At 40.3% G+C, this 21,829-nt stretch overlaps 3 protein-coding genes across 3 annotated transcripts in view; 1 reads left to right on the top strand and 2 right to left on the bottom strand.

Moving 5' to 3' along the window:
• dcaf6 (ddb1 and cul4 associated factor 6) overlaps positions 1–5,366 on the top strand; it is a gene marked incomplete in the record, with an annotated part of 19,944 nt that extends 14,578 nt beyond the window's left edge. The window contains 9 exon segments of the mRNA XM_035676632.1: positions 480–675; positions 914–1,023; positions 1,270–1,600; positions 1,737–1,778; positions 2,413–2,551; positions 3,643–3,799; positions 3,888–3,976; positions 4,651–4,756; positions 4,893–5,366. Coding sequence (XP_035532525.1) covers positions 480–675; positions 914–1,023; positions 1,270–1,600; positions 1,737–1,778; positions 2,413–2,551; positions 3,643–3,799; positions 3,888–3,976; positions 4,651–4,756; positions 4,893–4,951 — 1,229 coding nt within the window.
• LOC118339099 (G-protein coupled receptor 161-like) lies at positions 5,093–15,722 on the bottom strand. Its single transcript, XM_035676633.1, is given in 7 exon segments — positions 5,093–8,524; positions 8,702–8,827; positions 9,768–9,875; positions 10,122–10,843; positions 13,224–13,600; positions 15,338–15,387; positions 15,390–15,722. Coding segments are annotated over 7 exon segments (1,971 nt in total). The 5' UTR covers positions 15,700–15,722; the 3' UTR covers positions 5,093–8,246.
• Positions 15,723–16,736: 1,014 nt separating this feature from the next.
• On the bottom strand, positions 16,737–20,695 carry otc (ornithine carbamoyltransferase). The gene is made up of 10 exons (XM_035677075.1): positions 20,619–20,695; positions 20,379–20,517; positions 20,202–20,283; positions 19,656–19,743; positions 19,261–19,414; positions 19,046–19,168; positions 18,787–18,840; positions 18,546–18,695; positions 17,829–17,966; positions 16,737–17,742 (listed from the first exon to the last, which is right to left on the bottom strand). Exons 1-10 carry the CDS (start codon positions 20,693–20,695, stop codon positions 17,683–17,685), a joined length of 1,065 nt encoding a protein of 354 aa, XP_035532968.1. The 3' UTR covers positions 16,737–17,682.
• Between the last annotated feature and the right edge of the window lie 1,134 nt (positions 20,696–21,829).

Below are 21,829 nucleotides of genomic sequence, written 5' to 3'. Positions count from 1 at the left end.
AGCTAAAAGTTGTCTTTTCAAAACTTTGTTGTAACTCTTAATAATACACAGATATTATCAGTTTAGAAAGTCAAACTAACTGTCGACCTTTTAAACAAATGAATATAACCCAAGTTGTTACAGGACGATAATAACCAGCTGAGGTGTGTTATGATCCTTCAGGGGCTTTGACTTATGTATCTTGTGTTCCTGTCTCGTTGCTGTGGCTGGTGGTAGTCGATATGTGTGTTACAGCACGTCTACCTTTGTCCGCTCTGTTAATGTCTGCTGCATGTCTTCATTTCTGTTGTTAATTAGAAGGAAGTGATGCAACAGGAGGTTGCATGTTTCCAGTGTGCTTCTAAACCAATTACATGCTGTGAACTCTCAGCTAAAACATTTTATCAGAATCATAACTGAGTTAAGCAGAACAGATTTTAACAAGACCAATAAATCATTCTTGCTTGCTTTGCCTTTGTTTTTTTTCTCTCTTCTCTCAGGAGCAGCAGAAGCTGCGGGTTCACATCCTGATCAGCCTGTGTCTGTACCAGTCGGCAACAGCGCTCCCACCACCTCTGCCACCATCTCCACGACCAGCACCAGTCGACCCAGTACAGCAGAGCCAGTCCTCAGCCTGCACTACAGCTCAGAGGGAACCACCACCAGCACCATCAAGCTGGACTTCACTGATGAGTGGTGAGTGATTGCCTGAACATGCAGAGATAAAAAGTCAGTTTAAGTATTAAATACAATTTCTCAGTTATGATAGAATCTATAATTGCTGTATAATATGAATAACAAGCATCATAATGTAGATAAAGACACATCATCAGCCTTGCACAACAAACTCACTGAGAAACAATTTGAAAACGATTGTAAACCACGCGGCCAAACCTTGGGAGGGACTCAGTCTCTGTTTAATCTTCCTCCACAGGAGCAGTAGTACATCCAGCTCTATGGGCAGCGGAGGTCCCAAAGCAACCGAGTCTGTGGCGGTACAGAGCAGAGAGAGTCTGTCGACGCAGAGCTCAGTGTCAGAGCAAGGTGAGTCCTGCAGCATCATGAACATTTCAAATTAAATTGTATTTGAACACTAGAATGAAAAATGGCGCGCCTGTTTCACGTGCATCACTGATGGGTGTGGTTGGTTGTGGTTAGAAGTGCGCTCTGCTGCGGCTGTAACCACTGATGTCACACTGTGCTAAAGTACACCTGTGCATCACTGCAAGAAGATGTGAAGTTAAACCACTGCGGGTCAGCAAAATGTATTAATATGCATTTCCCCATCAGCTCCCTCTGGGTCCTCGAGGCAGCAGAGTGCGCCCGCCGCCTCCACAGAGGCGCCGTGTGACGCCTCCTGCTCCAGTGCCTTTGGCAGCTCGTCAGCTCAGGCCCCGGCGGAGGGCTCCTCCGAGGGGGGCACCGTGGCTTCTGCACCACTTGAGAGGAGTCACCCCGAGGGCACGGAGGACACATCAGGAGGCTGCAGGAGAGCGGAGCCCACTGCGGAGGAGGGAGAGGAGGGCCAGAGTCAGCCCGCACGAGGCAACCAGGACTCTGACGACAGCGATGACGATCCCATTCTCATCCCATCGACGAGGTTCAGAGGTCAGGGACAGAGGTACGTCTCACACAACTCTCATGTACTTGAATGCGGGTTATTATCTCGTAGATTAAGATATATTACTCTTGTTTTAATATAACGTTTAAAGGGTTTTTGTCATGCCTTGCCATTGACTGTTTTACTACAAATATAGATTTAATTCCAGAGGATCTGCAGTAGGAGATAGGATGATCAGGTAACGTTTTCTGCACTGGCAACTAAAAGCATCTAACCTGTCAGGTGTGTGACATGCAGCAAAGCATTCAAACTCAGCAGCACATCGTGATGTGTGTAGAATGAAGATAATGGTTTTTGTCTTGGTTTGGTCATTTCACTCACAAAAAAAACCCCCCAACTAATATACACACAGCTAACGGTAGAGTTAGAGGGTTGTGCATGTGAGTACTGACTCCACAGGTGGTAGCAGCATAACAGCAGCATTTTGAAGAGTTTGTAGAGAAGAGAGATGGAGAATGAACAAAGAATGTGTGCATGGAGCCGAACAAATCTAAAGTTTTGATTTCCTCAATAGGACCTGATGTGTGTGTTTAATTTAGTAGCACTGTAGTTAATGGACAAGACTCTGAATAACACTATTAAAGGCTCAATTCAGTTATAATGGAGCAGCAGGTGTTTTGCATTGAAAGTGGCTGCTTTCTAGCTTGGGGTTTATTGAAACGAAGCTTGTTATTGGTTGAAATGATTACCGGCATATAAATTTCACTCGAGATTCAAAGCATGGGCTTCATGAGCATCGGTTACAGCATGGGTTTGTGTATCGTTTTTATGTGTTTTATAATCACATGTTTTGGTTTTCTTGTGTTTCACAGACGCTCAGCAGCTGCTCGTATCCAGGAGCTGTTTCGCAGGAGGAAAGAGAGAAGGGAGATGGAGGAGAGCGAGACCCAGAATATCAGGAGACCCTCAGTCAAAATGGTTTACAAAGGCCACCGCAACTCCAGGACAATGGTACATCTCACGCCGTTTACATCATAGTAGTTTTAGCGGCTTCGTGAGACTGTTCAAGGAATAATTTGACATTTTAGGAAATATTGTTCGTTAGATGAAGGTCGATACCACTCTCATGTCTGTGTGTTAAATATGAAGCTGGAGCAAGGAGGCAGTTAGCTTAGCTTAACACAAAAACAGGATATGAGACCAAAGCTATCAGCATTGTGTCTTCTTGTGTCATTTGTACACAAACAAAATGTAATGACAATTCTTGGTTTTAGGGAAAAATACATGACATAAATACTTCTTGGCTAACAACAACTGGGTGTAATGACTTCCTGGACTCTTGTCATCACTGTTCACTACTACTAACTATGCCTGTACAAACATGTTTACTAAAACCTGTGCTCACCACCTGAATCTGGCAGCCTGTGCTGCAGTCAGAGGAGCTGCACAGAAGTTCTGGGCGGATGGATAAACTTCTGTTTGTCCAGAAATAGTTTGGCCACATAACTTCTTACAAAAATAATTATTTTTACATTTCTGTTTGTAAACAAACAATTAAAACATGTTGCTAATAATAATAAACTTTATTTGTATGTATGGCTTCCGTGGCGGGAACCAGGATTAAAAACATTCCAGGAGGCAACGAGGTAAAATAAAGTCAGAGAAATACAATCACTCAGAAGTGAGGTAGAATTTAAAAAAGAAAATAAAAGAATAATAAACACCCATCAGTAAGAACAAGTACCAACAATAAAACAGATAAAACACATTGCAAAACTAACCACACTGCTGCCAATAGTTTTAAACAAGCATAAAATACCCATCGCTAATATATGGTAAAACCAACAATACCAATATAACAGATAAAACATTAAACATTGTGCAAGAATAAATAAAAGGCTTTTTTTAAAGAAATGTTTTAAGAAGTGATATAAAAGAGACTTGTGTCTTCATGCTAAATTAAGATAACCATCTCCAGCTCAGACTTCAGTCAGCTAACTCTCAGAGAGAAAGCAGATAAGCTCGATCCCAAAATGTCGAACTGTCCCGTTAATGATTAGCAGTAGAATAATTCAAGGTGTTTTTATTCCTTTCATGTCTAGATAAAGGAGTCCTGTTTTTGGGGCAACAACTTTGTGATGAGCGGTTCCGACTGCGGCCACATCTTCATCTGGGACAGACACACGGCAGAGCACCTCATGCTGCTGGAAGCCGACAACCACGTGGTCAACTGCCTGCAGCCGCACCCCTACGACCCCAGTGAGTCACACTCTGCTCCTCAGAAGATCCTCTGCCCCAAGATGATGTGACGATGTATGTTCATCTCTTGTTCTCTGTTCTGTTTCAGTTCTGGCTTCTTCAGGGATAGACTATGATATCAAGATTTGGTCACCGCTGGAAGAGTCGCCATCTTTCAACAGAGTTCTCGCTAATGAGGTATGACGGCCAGGAGATCAGTGGAATCAGTGAATTTATTGATTGATTGGTTTATTTAAGGGTCCTGCACTTACAGGACACTAAACAGCAGCAACAACCAAAATGAACACATGGCAAACCATAATATTCAGTTCCACTAATAAAAAACAATATTATTATGTTTCACTTAATTGGAAGTGTCCATTTATACATGATACTTTTCTATCAATCTCCAGAAATATTAACCTCATACAACCAAAATAACCTCATGGTGACTTAAGAAAGTCACTTTTTATGGCCAAGAAGTATTCGGGCACATAACCCTCTGTAACGCTGCAATGTTTCGTTTTGTGCATAAACCAATTAGAACAAACTAATGAGCGATCTTATTAATTAATGTTTACACTGTTGTTACCGTTTCCAATCTTTATGCTAAGCTAACAGCTAACAAAGTTAAGAAGCCAAAATCGAAAATCAAAATTTGACAGATGTTTTTCAAATAGTCTTCTTCACTGTACATGCAGCAATAAAAGAACTGAGTTCATGGTTCTGTATGTGATAGAACATGAGATGGAGACGGATGGATTTCTTTGAAAAAGCGTCTTTTCCAACTCAGTTTTCCTTCTCTTTCCTGTTTACCTATTATTTGTTGGACTCGACCTCATTCACATTCTCTTCACCTGTTTTGTTTCAAGGTAATAACTCGGAACGAGCTGATGCTAGAGGAAACTAGGAACACAATCACAGTCCCAGCCTCTTTCATGCTCCGAATGTTGGCCTCCCTTAATCACATCAGATCAGGTACAAACAAACTTTTTTTTCATGCGAATCGTTGAATATTTGTGCCTATTGATGCTCTCTGTTTACTTGTGGTGCTTTTCTCAGGACTTTGTCCGCCTTCTTGTTTTTTTTTTTAAATATCTTTTTCTTCTTGCAGATCAACTAGAAGGTGACCGCTCCGAAGGTTCGGGCCAGGAAAATGAGGACGAGCAGTAGCCTGCTGGCGTTTATTTTAAAGAAAACACTATTTCTTTTTGCTGTATAGCACTTGAAAAAAAACTGAGATTTGTACAAGTATAGTGTAGAATACTTCCTTTTGAAAATTAGTGTAATTTCTAGCCCCCCTGTGTTTTTTTAAGATGACTTTCTTACTGATGTTTGTGTATGAGGATAAACTACATCTGTGTGAATGCAAAAGGCGAGGACGTCAGTATATATATATTAAGTGTGAGAATAATGGCGGCTGGCGTGCAAGGATGTTACGTGCAATATTATTTTGTTAGGAGAAAGTGAGCTTTGATCAGTGTTAACGTGTGACATTTTGAATTTGTAGCACAAAGCTAAAAAATGTTGATGTGCTGCTCCGGCAGTTACGCATGTAAACAAGAACTTTAAGTAAAACATACTTGGAGAATGCTTTAATTTTTTTGTTGACAGAAAAAAAGAAAAGAGAAGAAACAACGCTGTGTTTCTTCTCCCCAATGGGACATGCCAATAAGTTATAATCTTTTACAGAAATTGGAAAAATAAAGCTGTGGCATCTCAGAGATGTCTGCCCTTGGGTCCAGAACATAAAAGCTGAAGACAAATGTGCAACAAACAAGCAAATGAACTGAAAATGTCTCCAGAAATAAACAATCTGTACTTTGCACATGATTCCTGACAGAGACCGTAGAGAACATCCATTATACTGCAGAAACAGACAGCACCCGTCCTGTGATGCAGACGGCCCAGAAGGACTTTAGCTCTATTGTTCCATTTAAGGTTTAAGACAAGTTTAAACCTGTTTTCTGTCCTCAGCAGTTGGACCTGTGGTTTATTGTAAATCCAGTTTACAAGCACTTAAAACTCCTGTAGAGGTCCTTGTGTCTGAGGAGTAAACCTGCTGCAGACTGGTCTAACTGGGGTTTAAAGTAATCAAATTCAGCATGAGGGCAGATTTCTAACGCTCAGATAATTGTATTAATTTCTCATAGTTAAAGGAACTAAATCTAATGAAATCTAGATCATTTTTTAAAACATGGTTTACATTATACAAATTGTGGACGGAGCTATGTTATTTCTGGCTGCTGTCTTTGTAATAGGAAACAGTCACAACTATGAGACAGATTTAAATCTTTTTTTATATATATTGTGCAGCAGATATCTTTCCATCCGGATGGTTCGAGTCTTTAAGGACTTGGGAACCTTAAAATAGCACTTCACGGATTTAGCGTTGCATTCCTATAACATTATCATTATCAGACCAGCGGCTCCCCCTGGAACCACGAAAGGTTTTATACAACTTTGTTCACATACGCCGTCGTGCTGGTACGGCACTGATGGTATGAACAGGTGGAGTTCCCTTTAACATCAGTAACTCACAGAAACACAAACAAGGAAAAAATAATTAAAAATTGGTTCAGAAATGTTTATGTAAAAAGTTTTAATAGAAGAATCTTGATACAAAACTTTAATGCAAATATTTGTATTAATACTTACTGTATAGTGAAAATCAAAAGATTACATCACGTCTCAGGTGTATAGCTTTTTCCTACAAAAGTAGTACCATTCAAACATAATATGAAGATACGACGAGGTAAGACTGAAGCACCAGAATTGTGCTCTACTAATTACAAATGTCTTCTGAGTTCCTTATATAATAGTAAAGGGAGCGGTGGAGGGTCTCAACTGAGGTAAACCACAAGTACCAATGAGTATTACAGTGTTGTAGATTAAGACCAGAACTCCAATTTGACACCAAACACAATTTTCTTTTTCTGTGAGTTGACCTTCAATCAACCAATATAGCAACATAAAGTAAATGACTGGACTTCATTTACTCATTAACCCATTTGTTGGGTGAGTGGTTTCTATGAGAACAAGTACACACTACTTGTTCAAGTGCAATTACTGTAGCAGATAATCATGAAATGTCAGGACTATCCCCGTTTGTGGTTACATCAGGTACACGATAAGCACCCCGTCACTCTGCAAGTACCCTATCTGCCACTTTAAGTGTTGGCCAACACATTCAGTTCATATGATGAAGCTCAGGGCTGGGCAATACGTGGACATACTGTACCATTTACAATAATGTTAAGGTTTTCTTATGATGAATTACATTATTTATTTGAAACATCGGGTGTTTTCAGCTCACCTGAGATGAGCTGTCATTGTAGGAAGATCACAGGTGTTACTAATAACATTAACAATGTCTCTGTTGTATTCAAGTGTCCCAGTGAGTCAGTGAGAACAACAGGACTTTCAGGAAACTGAAGCAGCTAAATGGAAGTCAGCCATCATTAACTTTATTATTTACACCTGAGCTTTTCCTACTGTGACGTGTCAAAATGTCTCCTGTGAAAATAAAAAAACAAAAAACTATAACTGTGATTTCTTCACCCCGACGACTCTGGACACTTATTTCTGCTGAATGACATTAAAGGCTCTGCACTCGTTTTCACTGATTCTGGCTGATTAGACCTCTACTTATATATCAAAGTTATTAACGAGGTTTTAATTACTGTACGACTGAGAAACTGAGATTTTCCTCACAGCTCTGATATGTTGGCACTTAATATAAACAGAAAAACGTCCAAATATGGATCCCTCACATCAGCCAAAGTCCGTCATTCAAGGTAATTAAAACCATTATTGTTGGGAGTTATGAGGTCATCATGTATCTGTAAGACTGATAAAGGTACAAGTTAAGGATCAATCAAGTTTAGTTTGTTCACATAGTTTGTTGTTTGACCACAGTCACACAATAAAGAGATCGATCTAATCAGGCACAACAAGTGGAAACTACATGTGGACCATCAGTGTGCAGTACAAGCTTAAACTGACTCTTCGTCTGCTCCTGATGAGAGAGAACTTGAGCTTCCAACCGTACTTTAACATATAATAAAGGAGACACTTTAAAGAGATCTAATAACAGTCATTTAGAAACAACTGTATTTCTTTCATATTGCCCAGCCCTAATGAGACACGTTATTGTCCTGAGGACATACAATAACATATAGTAATAAACCAATTACTACAATCAGATCATTTAGGATACAGTAGTTAAGGCTTCCTATTTGATTACATTAATGCATACAAACACTTGTAAAGACACTGATGGTGTGAACTTGGTCCAACTTAGTGGAATGAATAATGCGCTTCTTCCTGTTTTCTAATAATTTCAAGTATGGAGTACCCACGAGTAGAGCGATCAGACTTCATAAACAGAGCAGGACAAGCACCGAATGGTCACATATAGTAGGTCACTAATAAACTGAGTATGGCCTATAAGCATGTACAGCTGTGTTCAGGCTGCTTTTTCCTCCACATCGAGCTCTTCTTCATCTCTGTCGTCTTTAACGATCCCTTCGTCGATGCTTTCCAGCCTCAGTCTCTGACCATCCAGGTATCTGGGTCTCGGTGCTGCCCTGGTTGTAAACAGTCCCCCCGGCAGACCCAGATCCTCCCCAAACAGGGTGAGCTTAGCATCGCTCTCAATAGCCTTCGCCAGACAGGAGGCAAAGGTGTCGAGAGATTTGTGAACCTCTGCGTGGACTTGAACTGAGGACGCGTTGGTGTTTTCAGCTGAGGAGAAAAACGCAGATCATTCGTGAGGTTCAACAGAGAAACGTCACAGTAAAGAAATCTTAAGCTCAGTGTGACGCCTTGTTGAGGGACCACAACGTGATTTTCCAAAAGTATAAAGTATAAAGCGAACTCCCTTCCCTCTAATCTTTTGTGGGGCCGGATGACGACAGATACCTTTGGAATGCTCCACCTGGTCTTCAAAGGTGACCGAGCTCCTCCTCTTCCCCGACGGATGCCCGTGGTGCTGTGTGTGGGAGGAGCCGTCTGTGGAGAAGTTATCCAGCAGCATCACGTCTGTGCCTGCATGCGAGACATTGCAGAGACAAAAAAAAAAAAAAAGGCTGTTTAATTGAGAGCAGTCATTTACAGAAACCCCACAATGTGAAAGCAGCCAGCAGCTTAATTAAAGGACACAAATGAGTTGGATGATCATTTCTTTGTATTATACATGACGTTACTTGCCCTACCTTTGCCATCCTGAACTGAAAACCATGAGCTGTGAAACAGGAATGTGAGGCCGACTGTTACAAAGCTGTGGGAGTATGACGCAACAGAGTTACCGTCTGCCAGCCTTTCGAAACCTCATGTTGACGCGTGAATCACTTTATCTCCATTTTATGTTCAAGTTAAGTTCAACGGTCCGTTTGTCAAAAGCAGGAGTTTAATGGCATCAACACATCTGTCAGTAAAGATGCAACATCTGCTGATAAAACAATCACTGCTGCCTGTTGTTGACTAAATATTAGCATTAAATATAACTCAGGACAGCAGTATATTGTAGATCTGAGACAATTCATTGATTGTTGATTAGTCCAGTGATTTTGATCAGAGTTTGGCAGATTATTTGTCTAATTCGTTTTTTAAGCAATATATTATCTCTGGTTGTGATGCGATAATTTGCTGCTTTTCTCTTTTTATGTTACTGTAAATTGACTGTATTTGAGTTTTAGACACGAAACAAAAGGTCATCTTTTTTTTCAAAAAGTTTCTGAAGTTGTCACCTTGTTTCCAGCTTCACATCACCAGTCTTTATGTTGTTTCTCAGCATAGGAAACCTTTGTTAGTTGGTCTGTGTTGTGTGTAACAAGCACAAGCGTAGTTATTAAAGTATAAACTAGTTAAAGGGTCCAGGATTTAGATTCTATACTTGTAGATTGTGAGCCACTTCCTGTTTAGAAGTCACTGATTACTGATTACTGTAGTGTAGCCATTCCTTCTGCTTCCTGTGAGCAACACTTACATGAGTCCTGAGTGAAACTGAAGCCAGTGTCTCCTGTGCTGCTCCCTGGGGCCAGCAGATGGCCACCACCGGCCAGCATGGCTGTCAGGTGTGGGGACATACCGAGGTCTGAAAGAACACAAGCAGGTTCTAGTTGTACAACGTCATCCAACACTTTGACTCACAACAACACGATCTAAACAGGCTGTATATATATATTATACATAAACCACCCACTGCATCTACTTATCACACTACCCATTCAATATTTACCCCAGCACGCTCTGCACTTACACCTCCCACTACTGTTTACAGTTTACAGTTTACAGAAACATGTTGAAACAGCAGACTGAAGGCCACTCGCTGCTCTCCCACCTGTGATTCTGTTGGAGATGCTGAAGAGACGAGACGTCCTTTGCCGCGTGGCGAACGACTCTCTGTAGTAGCGATCTCCGAAACACATCCCCAGCAGCTCCTTCCTCACAGTTTTATTCCACAGGCCGTAGATAAGCGGGTGGCACACGGCGCTGCACAGAGACAGCCACGCCACCAAAGTCTCCAGTCCCTGAGACACGCTGCCTTGTCCCCACAAAGCCTCGGTGCACACCACCCCAACGTACGGTCCCCAGGTCATGAGGAAAGTGCCGACCACCACTAAGATGGTGACAAAGGCCTTGCACTGACTCCCTGCATACACCAGGCTCCGCCGGCTTCCATTAGAGGAAGTTGAGGTGCTTGAGTTTTTTCGTCCGTTCTTCTGAGATCCACTGGAGTCGTCCTGGGCAACAACAACTGTCCCACAGTGCACCTTCCTGGCTTTCATGCGGGCAACGCGGAAAATGACCCCGTAACAGGCCAGCATGATGACGAACGGGGGAAGGGTGCACCAGGTGACCCAGAAGGCGGTGTAGCTCGGCTCTCTGTGCCAAGACGCAACACACGTCCACTTGAAGCAGTCGAACTCGAAGGACGACCAGCCGAACAGAGGAGGCAGACAGCCGACCAGGGAGTGTAACCACACGTAGGCGATGACGACGACCGCCCGGTTTCCTGTGATCTTCATGGGGTAGATCATCGGGTAAAGCACTGCGTAGTACCTGTTGGTACGAAAGAGCAACGCGGTGAAGAAACTCGAGGGAGCCGTCTGGTCCCAGTAACAGAGAGAGACTGCTCATTGTGAGTGATACAGAAGCAAAACAACAACGCTGTGAAAAGTGTTTTCTGAAAAGCTGCAAACAGAACAGGAGAGCTTGGCAGGGAGAACAAAAACATGCACTGTAATCAAAAATCCCCCAAGGTGCTGAGGGTAATTAGGACAGCAGTGAGAACAGTGACTGTATGCTGCTGAGCTCGTTTACAGTAGATCATAGTAACTACATTTTACAGTCCTGGGTGATACCTGACAACAGGGATCACAATACAACTGTAACCACAGTGACCCCACACAAATGTGTTTTACTTTACTGAACTTTAAGGCTGTAACTAACAACTATCTTCATTTTGGATTAATTAGTTAATTATTCTTTTATTAAATGTTTTATTTCCCCCCCACTGTATAACATTCAAAGTAAATATGCAATTACCCAGAGCCCCACGGGACATCATCAGAGCTTCTGTTTGACCAGAACCAGGAATGTTTGTTGGGCCTCTTTTCAATTGATAAAAATGTTTTTATTATTAAATGTTTAATCAATCATCTTTATAGTGTGTGTTCTTTTATGGCTCACTACCTCTTAATAGATCTGGGTTTAGTTTTAATGAGAACGGACTTACAGGACCAATACCAACAGTTTTCATAACCTACATTAAGGAATATAAACATTTCCCCTTTTTTGAGCCCCTTTTCCCCAAATAAACTGTGTAATTTTATCTTAACACAAAACAACATAAATTAACTTTGTCCAAAGAAAAAACCGTGTAAATGAACCAAATTGTTATTGAAATGAGTAAAAATCTAGTCAAAGAATAAGCAATGAAAAAAGTTAGTCTGTGACTGTGAAAGTGCTGAATTAGCTTCATCTTTGTAGGGTTTTATTGGTTTATCAGTTTCTTATTTCTATAAATAGGAATCAATGGAAATAATCTGAGCCCTGCAGATGAATGGTGCATTCATGTCGGTTCACATTCAAAGTTACTTTGTGTAAGCCTGCCTAATGCTCGTCACTTGAGCCGGGAAAATCTCCAGAAAAATACCACGACCTAAGTGTGTGGTTAACCAATCTTATTTACAAGGCTACATACTGACCTTAAAGGGAAACGCACCAAAAACAACATCTAAAGTTTCAGAACATGAATACGTTTCTTTCAAAGCCAGTAACACCACAAACAGTCAAATCTCACGTTCACTTAAAGATACATCTCACATTTACTAGAAAGGAAAGATAATTGTGCTTTATTTAGAGAGAATTAACGAGATCCCAGAATTTTAGTGAAATCCCCATCTGATGGCTTTTATGAAATACTTTCAGTGGTAGCAGCTGTTGTCACTCAGTGGAAGATATTATCACTGCATAAAGACGGACACCACTTACAGTGCTGTATGCTTTGTTGTTCACTTTGATACCAACTGTGACAGCTGTAATCGGGATCCTGCCAACCTCAAAAAGAGAATTTTTATGAGTTCCCAAAATGAACTGAATGCAAATTGAAGTCAGTCTTGTAACTGAAATATCTGCCGTTACATCTCACGCTCACTTGTGAAAATTAACACTTTCGCCTTTGAGAACATCAGACATTTGAATTTCCTCCATCTGTGCTTATGAATAAAAAGCCTTATTGTGTTTAAATTGATTGAATCCTCTCCTCCAGTAGTTCATATGGAAATGTAACCATACGTGTATACCTAAACTAAATACTAATTGACCACAGCTTTGCAAGGTAACAACTGATAATCACATAACAACCACCAACTCAAGACTGATGTCTATGTATTTTCTAAGGATCTATGTATTTATTGCAGACATAAATACTCAAACTGCTCCACTGGCAACAACACTTGTTTTTTGTGAAAACACATCATCTTAAAAATGCACTTTGTCTGGGTCGTGACTTATTAAATCACAATGGAACGAATGTGTTCAATTCAAACATTCCTTCTCAGCTATGCGCTGCCTAAAAAGGCCGTATTCAGACCAAATCAGACGTAGCAGCGATCGGCCGCAGTGAAACAATCAGAGAATAGTGTTTTATTTCTCTGATTAACCGGAGTCAGTGAGCTGCTGCACTCGTCATTGTATTCCAGTGCCTTGCTCAAGGGCATGTGAACAAATTGGTAACAACTTAATCCGGTGATAATATGTTATATTATTAATATTATTATTAATATGCTGCATTTAAAGCTTGTCGTTCTTCCCTACAGTGGCTGAATTAATGAACGCAGCTTTAAAGAAACAACATTCACTTCTTAAATGATTTAAACATATGCCTAAACAGGGATTATCCAACCGAGTACGAGTTCAACAATTATCCAGCACTAACCTGTCAATGGCAATAGCTCCGAGGGTGAGCATGCTGGCAGAGCTGATGAGCAGGTAGAGCAGGGCGGTGAAGTTACACCACACCACCCCAAACACCCATTCTCTCTTTACCGAGCTCACGGCAACAAACGGCAGCACCAGCGTGGACAGCAGCAGGTTGGACAGGGTCAGGCTGAACACGAACTTGTTGCTGGGTGTGAGCAGGTAAGGCCTGCGATAAAGGGTTGCCACAATCAAGAGGTTCCCCAGGCAGGCGAGCAGTGTGATGGTCACAATGGAGACGGACTCCAGGGCAGCCAGACCCTCACCATTCCCCACCGCCGTGCAGTTCCTACTGGTGTTCATGGTGAGAGGCCGCGCCACCAGACAGGGGAAGGACTGGGGGGAGACTGTTAGGAGAAAAACATGGTTAGAAAGGGAGTCCAAGGGTGTTACAGAGACGGCATTGATAAAAAATCTCCTTTTTCTTCTAATTTTACTGTATTAGTGTTTTTTTTTGTTTTTAAATACTGAATTTTTCTGTATTAGTGTTTTTTTTTAAATACTGAATTTTACTGTATTAGTGTTATTACAACTATATTTTAAGTTTAAGTGTAATGTCTATCAGGACATAATATTTTGTGTCTGTTTTCCTCCTTTAAGGATCACTGTAACTGACAGCAGTAATAATTGTGTCATATTGTGAAACCGGGATATTTTTTTTACCGTACTGTGAAAATCTCACACCGTTGTAACCGTATTTCTCAAACTCTAAGGTGATTTATTCTCTCTTTTGTCTGACCGACAGAGCAAAACCCAATTATATTTAAGTTACAACTATATATATAAAAAATAGAAAAGAAGCAAATCCTGACATTTCAGAAACTGGAACCAGAGAACGTTTGATAACTGAATTAAACAAGTATTCAAATATGAAAATAGTTGCAGAGTAATGTAACTTTGACAAACATTAACACAGACTATGTTCACAGTGAGGCATTACACATCTAGAGCCTGTTTGCTTTTCATGCTGCACAGAAATGAAACAAGTGGCTGCAAGAATGGTTATTGTGATGTAATGTGATTTTAAGTAAACGTCCTCAAACATAAAAAACAAACACTGATGTGGTCCTGGAAAGATACTCTTTGGATTGAAGTAGAAGATTGTATGAACACACTGAGCTGCTTTAAAGCAGTGGTGGAAAGTAATGAAGTACATTTCAGTATTACACTTAAAACCCAGTTCTGAGGTATTTGTAGTTAACTAAAGTATTTCCCTTTTGTTGCTACTTTATAGCTCGACTCCACTAAACCTCAGAGGTAAACACTGCACATTTTACTCCACTACATTTATCTAAACAGCTCTAGTTACAGGTTACTTATAGCAGATTAACATTTTACATACAAAACACATCTTAAATGTATCAAATAACATCTATTTGCATAAATTAAACTAGCCAATAGTGTATAAATGTGTCAATAGTAGGTCCAGCCGGCATCTGTACTAATAATCCAATGATGTAATAAATAATTGTAATAAATAATAATAATAATATCCAATAATGTAATAAATAATTGTAATAAATAATAATAATAATAATAATAATAATAATAATAATAAAGAAGCAGATCAGACTTATTAAGAATGCAGGACTTTTCTTTGTAAATAAGCTACTTTTACTTTTAAGCAGAAGACCGTAACACTGTTTCTACCACCGGATAAAGTTAGATTAAATTAATAGTTCACCATATATCTGAGTTATTATATAGTTTCATAGTTTTCACACCAACTCAAAAGCCTTCAGGCTGAAATCCTCACTGATAAACCGCCTGTAATCACAGTTTGAGCTCCAGCCCAGCAAAAAATTCACCCTTATCGTGAAGCAGAAACGCATATCTTTCACCGTGGCGTTAAGTAACTGGTTTAAAGTGGACTTTGAACGAGTAACCGAGCGATATGTAAGGTTTGTGTACAGCGGTAGAGGAGTGAGCGGCTGCAGCTCCTCACACTGACACCAGTTAGCACCGTTAGTTAAGTTAGTTAGCCTGGGTTAGCTCAAACTTTCTCCCATTGTCCCCCCGCACACACACAGACAGACACACACACACACACACTCTGCTCTATCCCTCTTATACCTGCTTTGGTTCGGCGCTGTGGCTCCACATTTTCTCCTCCTCAAAGACAGCTCGTCTGTTTCCACAGTCTGACCCAGTAACGGTCGGAAGCTCTCCGACATAGTGACCGTTGTTAACGTCCTCAGTCGAATCACCAACGGCCAACGGCCAGCTGCGGCTGCAATGGCGTCGTCGTCCTCCTCCCACCTCAGCTCCCTCTGAGCGCTGACTCCTTCACTGTGTGGGTGGTCGCCGAGGAACCATTGCCTTGTTTTTATATCGCCTGTGGGGCTGCTAACGCTATTTCTCTGTGGTTGTCGTGTGTCGTGCTGCTGCGTTTCATTTATATGCTTTTTTTTTCTTCTTTTTTTTTTCTCCCCCATTATTTTTTATCATCACGATGTGTTGAAAGGCATAAAAGTACATTTTTATTCTGTCTGGGATACAACGTGTGGTTAGTGTAGGCGTTTTGTATTTATGTTTACAAAAACAATGTACACTACGCATGTGTATTTCTTTAATAGCAGCCTGGCGGTGTTTATGAATGAAGTTACTACGCAGCATCATTTTTATCCGCCTGGACCACCCACGAACATCAAAGCTTCCCGCACAAACACGTTGTCTTCCGCCATCCAATCAGAACACCGGGACGATACCAACTCCAGCCATTGGGGGGCGCACTCTGTCTGACTGTCACAACCATGAATCACTGCTTTATTACGTGCATAATAATCCCAACCCTCAACCTTTAAAACTCTGAGTCATTAAGCATTAAACTGGTGCTGATAATGTGCAATAAGTTGATTAAAGCCAGATTAAACACTGCTTCAAATGTGGACTGTCATTATAAATTATATATAATTTGTCCAAGTAAACAAATGTATGACAAGACACCAAACACAGACCGACTGATGTGTATCACCTTTAAAGCTCAACATGAGAATTAGTATTATTATGATTATTATATATTGTTTTTATTTAAATCCTTTCTGTAGATGATCTGCACCTCCGTTAGGTCTGAAGGGGAGATGGGGTTGTGGTCTTCAGGTGTTATGGTTTATAGGAGGGAGGCGGGAGTACAATACCAATGTTCAAGAGTTATTGTTTTTTCTTTGTTTTTGGAGTTTACTTTGGTTATTGTATGATTATTTTTAGACATATCTCATATGTTTGCTCACTCTGTGGCTTCACAAACATCAACTAAAAAAGTAAATACAAATATTTTCAATGTACCCAATTAGTACAGTTAGTGTATTTTACTAGAGCAGAAGTTCAGACAACAGAAAAAAAAATTAACTACCTAAATGAAGTAACTATCTCTAATTGTCATTGTAACAGTAAATTAATTTAATTGAATTAATCATTAAACCCTGGATTTTAGACACTGAGGTTCCACAGTAACAAAATCTGGACTAGTGAAGCCTTTTGCTTCAAATTATGAACAGAGAGTAACGTCTTTATTTATAGTTTGTGAACAATAACTTGATTCTCTCAGTTTTGTTTCATCATTCATGCATCACAGGCTCTCGAGAGACAACACACAACACTCAGAGAGGGCATTAAACACGTGATGAGCATGATGTAAAAGGCACATTTGTATACAATCAGACTTAAAAGGATATAAAAAATGTAAGGTTTAATCATATGAGATACGGCTGTTTTTGTCCATTTTTCAGCCCATTTGCTAAACACCATATAATCCATAATGCTATGTATGATGCATTACGTTAGCAAAAGCCTGTTTCAGATGTTTACAAACTGATTTGGTATACTCTGTTTGTTTTAAAGTGGTGCAGTAATTTAGGATTGTGGTGTTAACAAGGAATTTGGCAGTAAAACCAGATTCATACATGTACATTAAAGGGCTTAGGCATAAACAATGTGCATGTCCTCAAAAATGTAACTAGATGTTGGGGTTACAGCAGCTTCATAAATAGCATGTGAAGACTGCAAGGAATGTGATTGGTCGGCTCGAGCTGACTGGGTTCTCTTCATGTTTATGCTACTTGTGAAGTCAAGACAACATTAAACACATTGAAGAAAGGCTCAGTAATCTTTTCCTTTCCAGTAACACATCTAACAAATACATTCCCACTATAACCTTCACTGCTATCACCGCCATGATCCTCGCTCTCTGTCACAGTACATGTAGAACGTCAACATAACTTTGTAATGATTGCACAGCAACAGTCAAAGACAAACAATGTCATCCTTGCTCTAAATCAAAAAGTAAATTTAACAATGTAAACACAGTTACTTTGGGGTAATCCATCTTGTGTTGTGATGGTGCTCTCAATGGGTAAAATCTGACAATGAACTCTGCATAAATCATATTAATTAATATGTGTCCACCTTCAGACCTGAAATTAAAACTTGAGCATGGGGATCTGTGGAGAGTAGTCAGTCAGAAGAGAAACCATCAGACCCTGAAAGAGAAGACGGTTGTAAGGATCAGATTAAACCAATACTGGTATAAAACATTAAATAATAGTGTTTAAATCAGGTTCCTCACCATGATGGTCCACTTTCTATTCTCTGCCTCGGGGAAGACGAGGGAGCGCGATGAGTAAAATACCTGGTCATCAACCTCCTCCAATTTCCGGGGCAGACAATGCAGGAAGGTCCAGTCTGGTTTGGCCACACTTCCTGTCTGTAGTGGACCAGAGCCAAAACGCGGAGTTAAGACCAATTTCAACTCATAATACAAGAAGAAAAGAGACCACGTACAATCACTGTGCGTGCTCGACATACATTTCTGCTTCTTTGCACAGTGACAAATGTATTTACTTTCCAAACATAGACATATTTTTAATAGAATATAATTAGTGTGTTTTTTTTTTCAGAAAATGATATCACCTACAGTATATAATCACGTACTGTGCAAGAGTTTTATTTAAAGCTTGCTTGCTGATTTATATGTCAGATGAAGTCTGTAATTAGTGTTAAGCTAGTTTACCACACAAACAGTTTGCAGAGGTTTACCTTCTACTGCTCTGTGTGCAGCCGTCAGCAGGAGCACGTTTGAGACGGAGAAATTGTTTTGCTCGGGACTGATTTGCTTTTGTGTACAGCTGTCAAAAGGGACCGATTCGGGAACTGACTGAAAACAACTGCTAACTTCTCCAAAAGCTACTGGTATGTTGTGTGTGAACGTTATTCAGTTTCAAGCCACAAAGAGTCTAAAAAACAAAATGACACTAAATGACACCAAGACAGTATCCTTCTTTACCTGCATCGTAATCTGGTAACCTTGAAAGTCTTTGAGCCTCTTTTTCTTCTCCTCCTCCTGCCCCATGCTGATCCAGGTGTCAGTGACCAAGACATTGCTGCCGTGGGCGGCCTCCATCGGGTCAGAGGTCAGAACAAGCTGGGTCCCGTGCTGAGACAAAACGCAATGTATGAACTGAATTAATAAGAACTCCTTTGACAAGAGGTCTGTTTATAATAATGACACCTGAAGAAGACCTCACCTCTTTAGAGAGTCTTTGAGCCTCTTGAATGACACTCTTTTCTGGCTCATACCCCTGTAAGGTAGAGTTGTAGAAGGATTACTGATGAACATTACAGAACCATAGGTCTCTTCTCCCAAGAAGCAACTGGGAGATTAGATGCTTACGGCTGACAGCTTGCATCTATACCTGCAAACTACATAAAAATAACCTACTTGAAAGAAGAGAAGTGCACTAAAAGAGACGCCGAATGTTTGTAAGCACATAAAACGAGGCAAACCTTTGGTGTAGCAATCTTAAGATGAACTCCCAGTTTGGCTGCAGTCATCATGAAGGAGTGGAGGACATTGTTCCCATCTCCAATCCAGCTCACCGTTAGTCCACTAAGGGACCCATAATGCTCCTGGGTGAGAATGGTAGTAATTTAAAAATATACTACGTCACTCTCATTCACTGGATGATAGTGACATGGAGTATAATGAGGATCTGAAGTACCTGTAAAGTGAGGAAGTCAGCCATAATCTGGATTGGGTGGTAGAGGTCAGACAGACCGTTAATGATGGGGATGGAGGCCTCCTTATCCAGCTCCTCCAGTGTGGAGTGGCTGTACACTCGTGCCAAGACAATATCACAGAGTCCTGAGAGAACCCTGTGGTGGGAGTTCAGAGATTACAGAGGGATACCCGGTGGGCTGTGTCTCATATACTGGCCCACTAACACTACTCTTTCCCTTCAGCCTCAGCAGACAACATGAGATGACTACAGTGACAAACTCACCAGTATTACAATATGTAAAGCAGACTTACACTGAAAACACCATGCTAACAACGATTACCTGACATTCATTTAATTACTGAGTGAACAAGTGAAAGCGTACGTATGAGACTCACCTTGCTGTATCTGTGTTGCTCTCGTTCACTCCCAGGTGGATGTCCTGAGAGGTGAGGAAACAGGGGTGCCCGCCCAGCAAAGCAAATCCTAGAATCGTGACATTAAGGCAACTTAAATTTCCCTCGTGCTTAAAAAACAGTTATATATATATATATATATATATATATATGTATATATTTAAACAATAAGCACACAACCTGTGTGTGAAGGGACCATACAGGGGACAAGAGGAGTGTTTTGTAGATGTAGACCGTTTTGTTCCAACAGAGAGTCGCCTTTCAGCAGTTCTTTTGTGTCCATACTTACAGTGCTTTTACACCGCTGAGCACACTGATGAATAGTATCAGCCTCTCTAACAGTACGGGATGAAACATTTCTGTTGTTGTTGTTCCAATAAGTGCAATTTCAAGTGTAAATCTGACACTTGAAAGCTGCCTACTGCCTTTATAAAATGTGCCCACCTCCAGTATTCTGTGATTTATGGGGATGTTTAACCGGAGCACATGGCATACACCAGTGTAGATGCTTATATACAAAACAGACACCTGTTTCTGTGGACATTCTTGTTCTGGTGCTCCTCTTCTCAAATATCATTGCAATCGACTTTCCTTGTAGAAGAGGAAGATACTGAAATAGAAATGACAGTTAGCTTCCTTAAAAGAAACAGGGCACTCCTAATGAAAGGACACTGCAGTTAACATTGGTTAGTTAATGTCAGCTACCTGTTTTTCATGCTTGATCCGGTGTTTCAGATCCGCAGACACCCACAGCAGCTTCTTGATCTCCTCTGAGCTGAAATCCTTCAGAGTGAGACAGCTGCGACCCTTCAAACTAACTGAACCGAGGGAAGCAGCTCCAACGCTGACAAGAAGAAGAAACAAATGAAGGCACAATGCATGTGATATTCCTTATAATAACAATACTAGGAGCTAACTACAAAACATCCAAATAAAGTGTCTTACCTAAAGCCTCGCGTGTTCAGGGCGGTGTTCAAACATTTGAAAACGGTGTTGTTAACAGAGAACAGTTTAGTAGACATTGCGGCTCAAAGCTGAAAATGCAGTGGAAGCGTAATGTTGTGTGAATGTTTCATCAGAGAGAGTAAACTTTCACTCACCGTCCGCACTGCAGCTACAGACACCCGGCGGCGTGGCTGACACTGACGTCACCGCGGTACGAGGAAGTGAGGCGTGGCTTCAGCCAAACTCCTCGTGCTTACTGCTTTTTTTTAAATGTCTTACAATTTAAAAATGAGTTTACGACCGTTATTTATTATTAGAAAATAAATAATAACAGTTGGCTGAGTTTCATCCGCAAAACAAAATAGTTAACGCTAGTTTTCCAACAACTAGAAAAGAGGTCGAGGCAACACATAGCACTACTCCGTGATCCGGTCAACGTTGGTCAACGGCCGGAACGACCGTTAGCCCGGTCCGAACTGACAGTATAACGTTAATAACGTTACAGCCGAACGTTGCAATTCAAACTTCCAATCACTTTGCACTCCTCACTGCACTCCGCTGCTTTAAGTAGGGCCGATGGGTCATATTAGAAACCACTGACTGTATGTGAGGGGGAAACACTGGGTCTAATGACAGTATATAGGATTTAAACATTGACAGTATATAGGATTTAAACGTTGACAGTATATAGGATTTAAACATTGATAGTATATAGGATTTAAACATTGACAGTATATTAGGATTTAAACATGACAACAGTATATAAGATTTAAACATTGACAGTATATAAAGATTTAAATATGACAGGTATATAGGATTTAAACATTGACAACAGTATATAAGGATTTAAACATTGACAGTATATAAGATTATAAAAAATATTGACGTATTTATAGGATTTAAAACATTGACAGTATATAAGATTAAATATTGACTAGTATATAGGATTAAACATTGACAACAGATATATAAAAGAGGAAACATTGACAGTATATAGGATTTAAAAACGTTGACAGATATATAGGATTTAAACATTACATATTTATAGGATTTTAAACGTTGACAGTATATAGATTTAAACGTTGACAACACTATATAGGATTTAAACGTTGACAAACACTATATAGGATTTAAACATTGACAACACTATATAGGGATTTAAACATTGACAACATATATAGGATTTAAACATTGGTTTTTGATCTCTCTCT

Source organism: Morone saxatilis, unplaced genomic scaffold (assembly GCF_004916995.1).
Source record: "Morone saxatilis isolate NCDOM2014 unplaced genomic scaffold, NCSU_SB_2.0 Contig5, whole genome shotgun sequence".
NCBI lineage: Eukaryota > Metazoa > Chordata > Actinopteri > Moronidae > Morone > Morone saxatilis.
The sequence above is the reverse complement of the archived record's forward strand: the minus strand, read 5'-3'. Positions and strand labels throughout refer to the sequence as shown.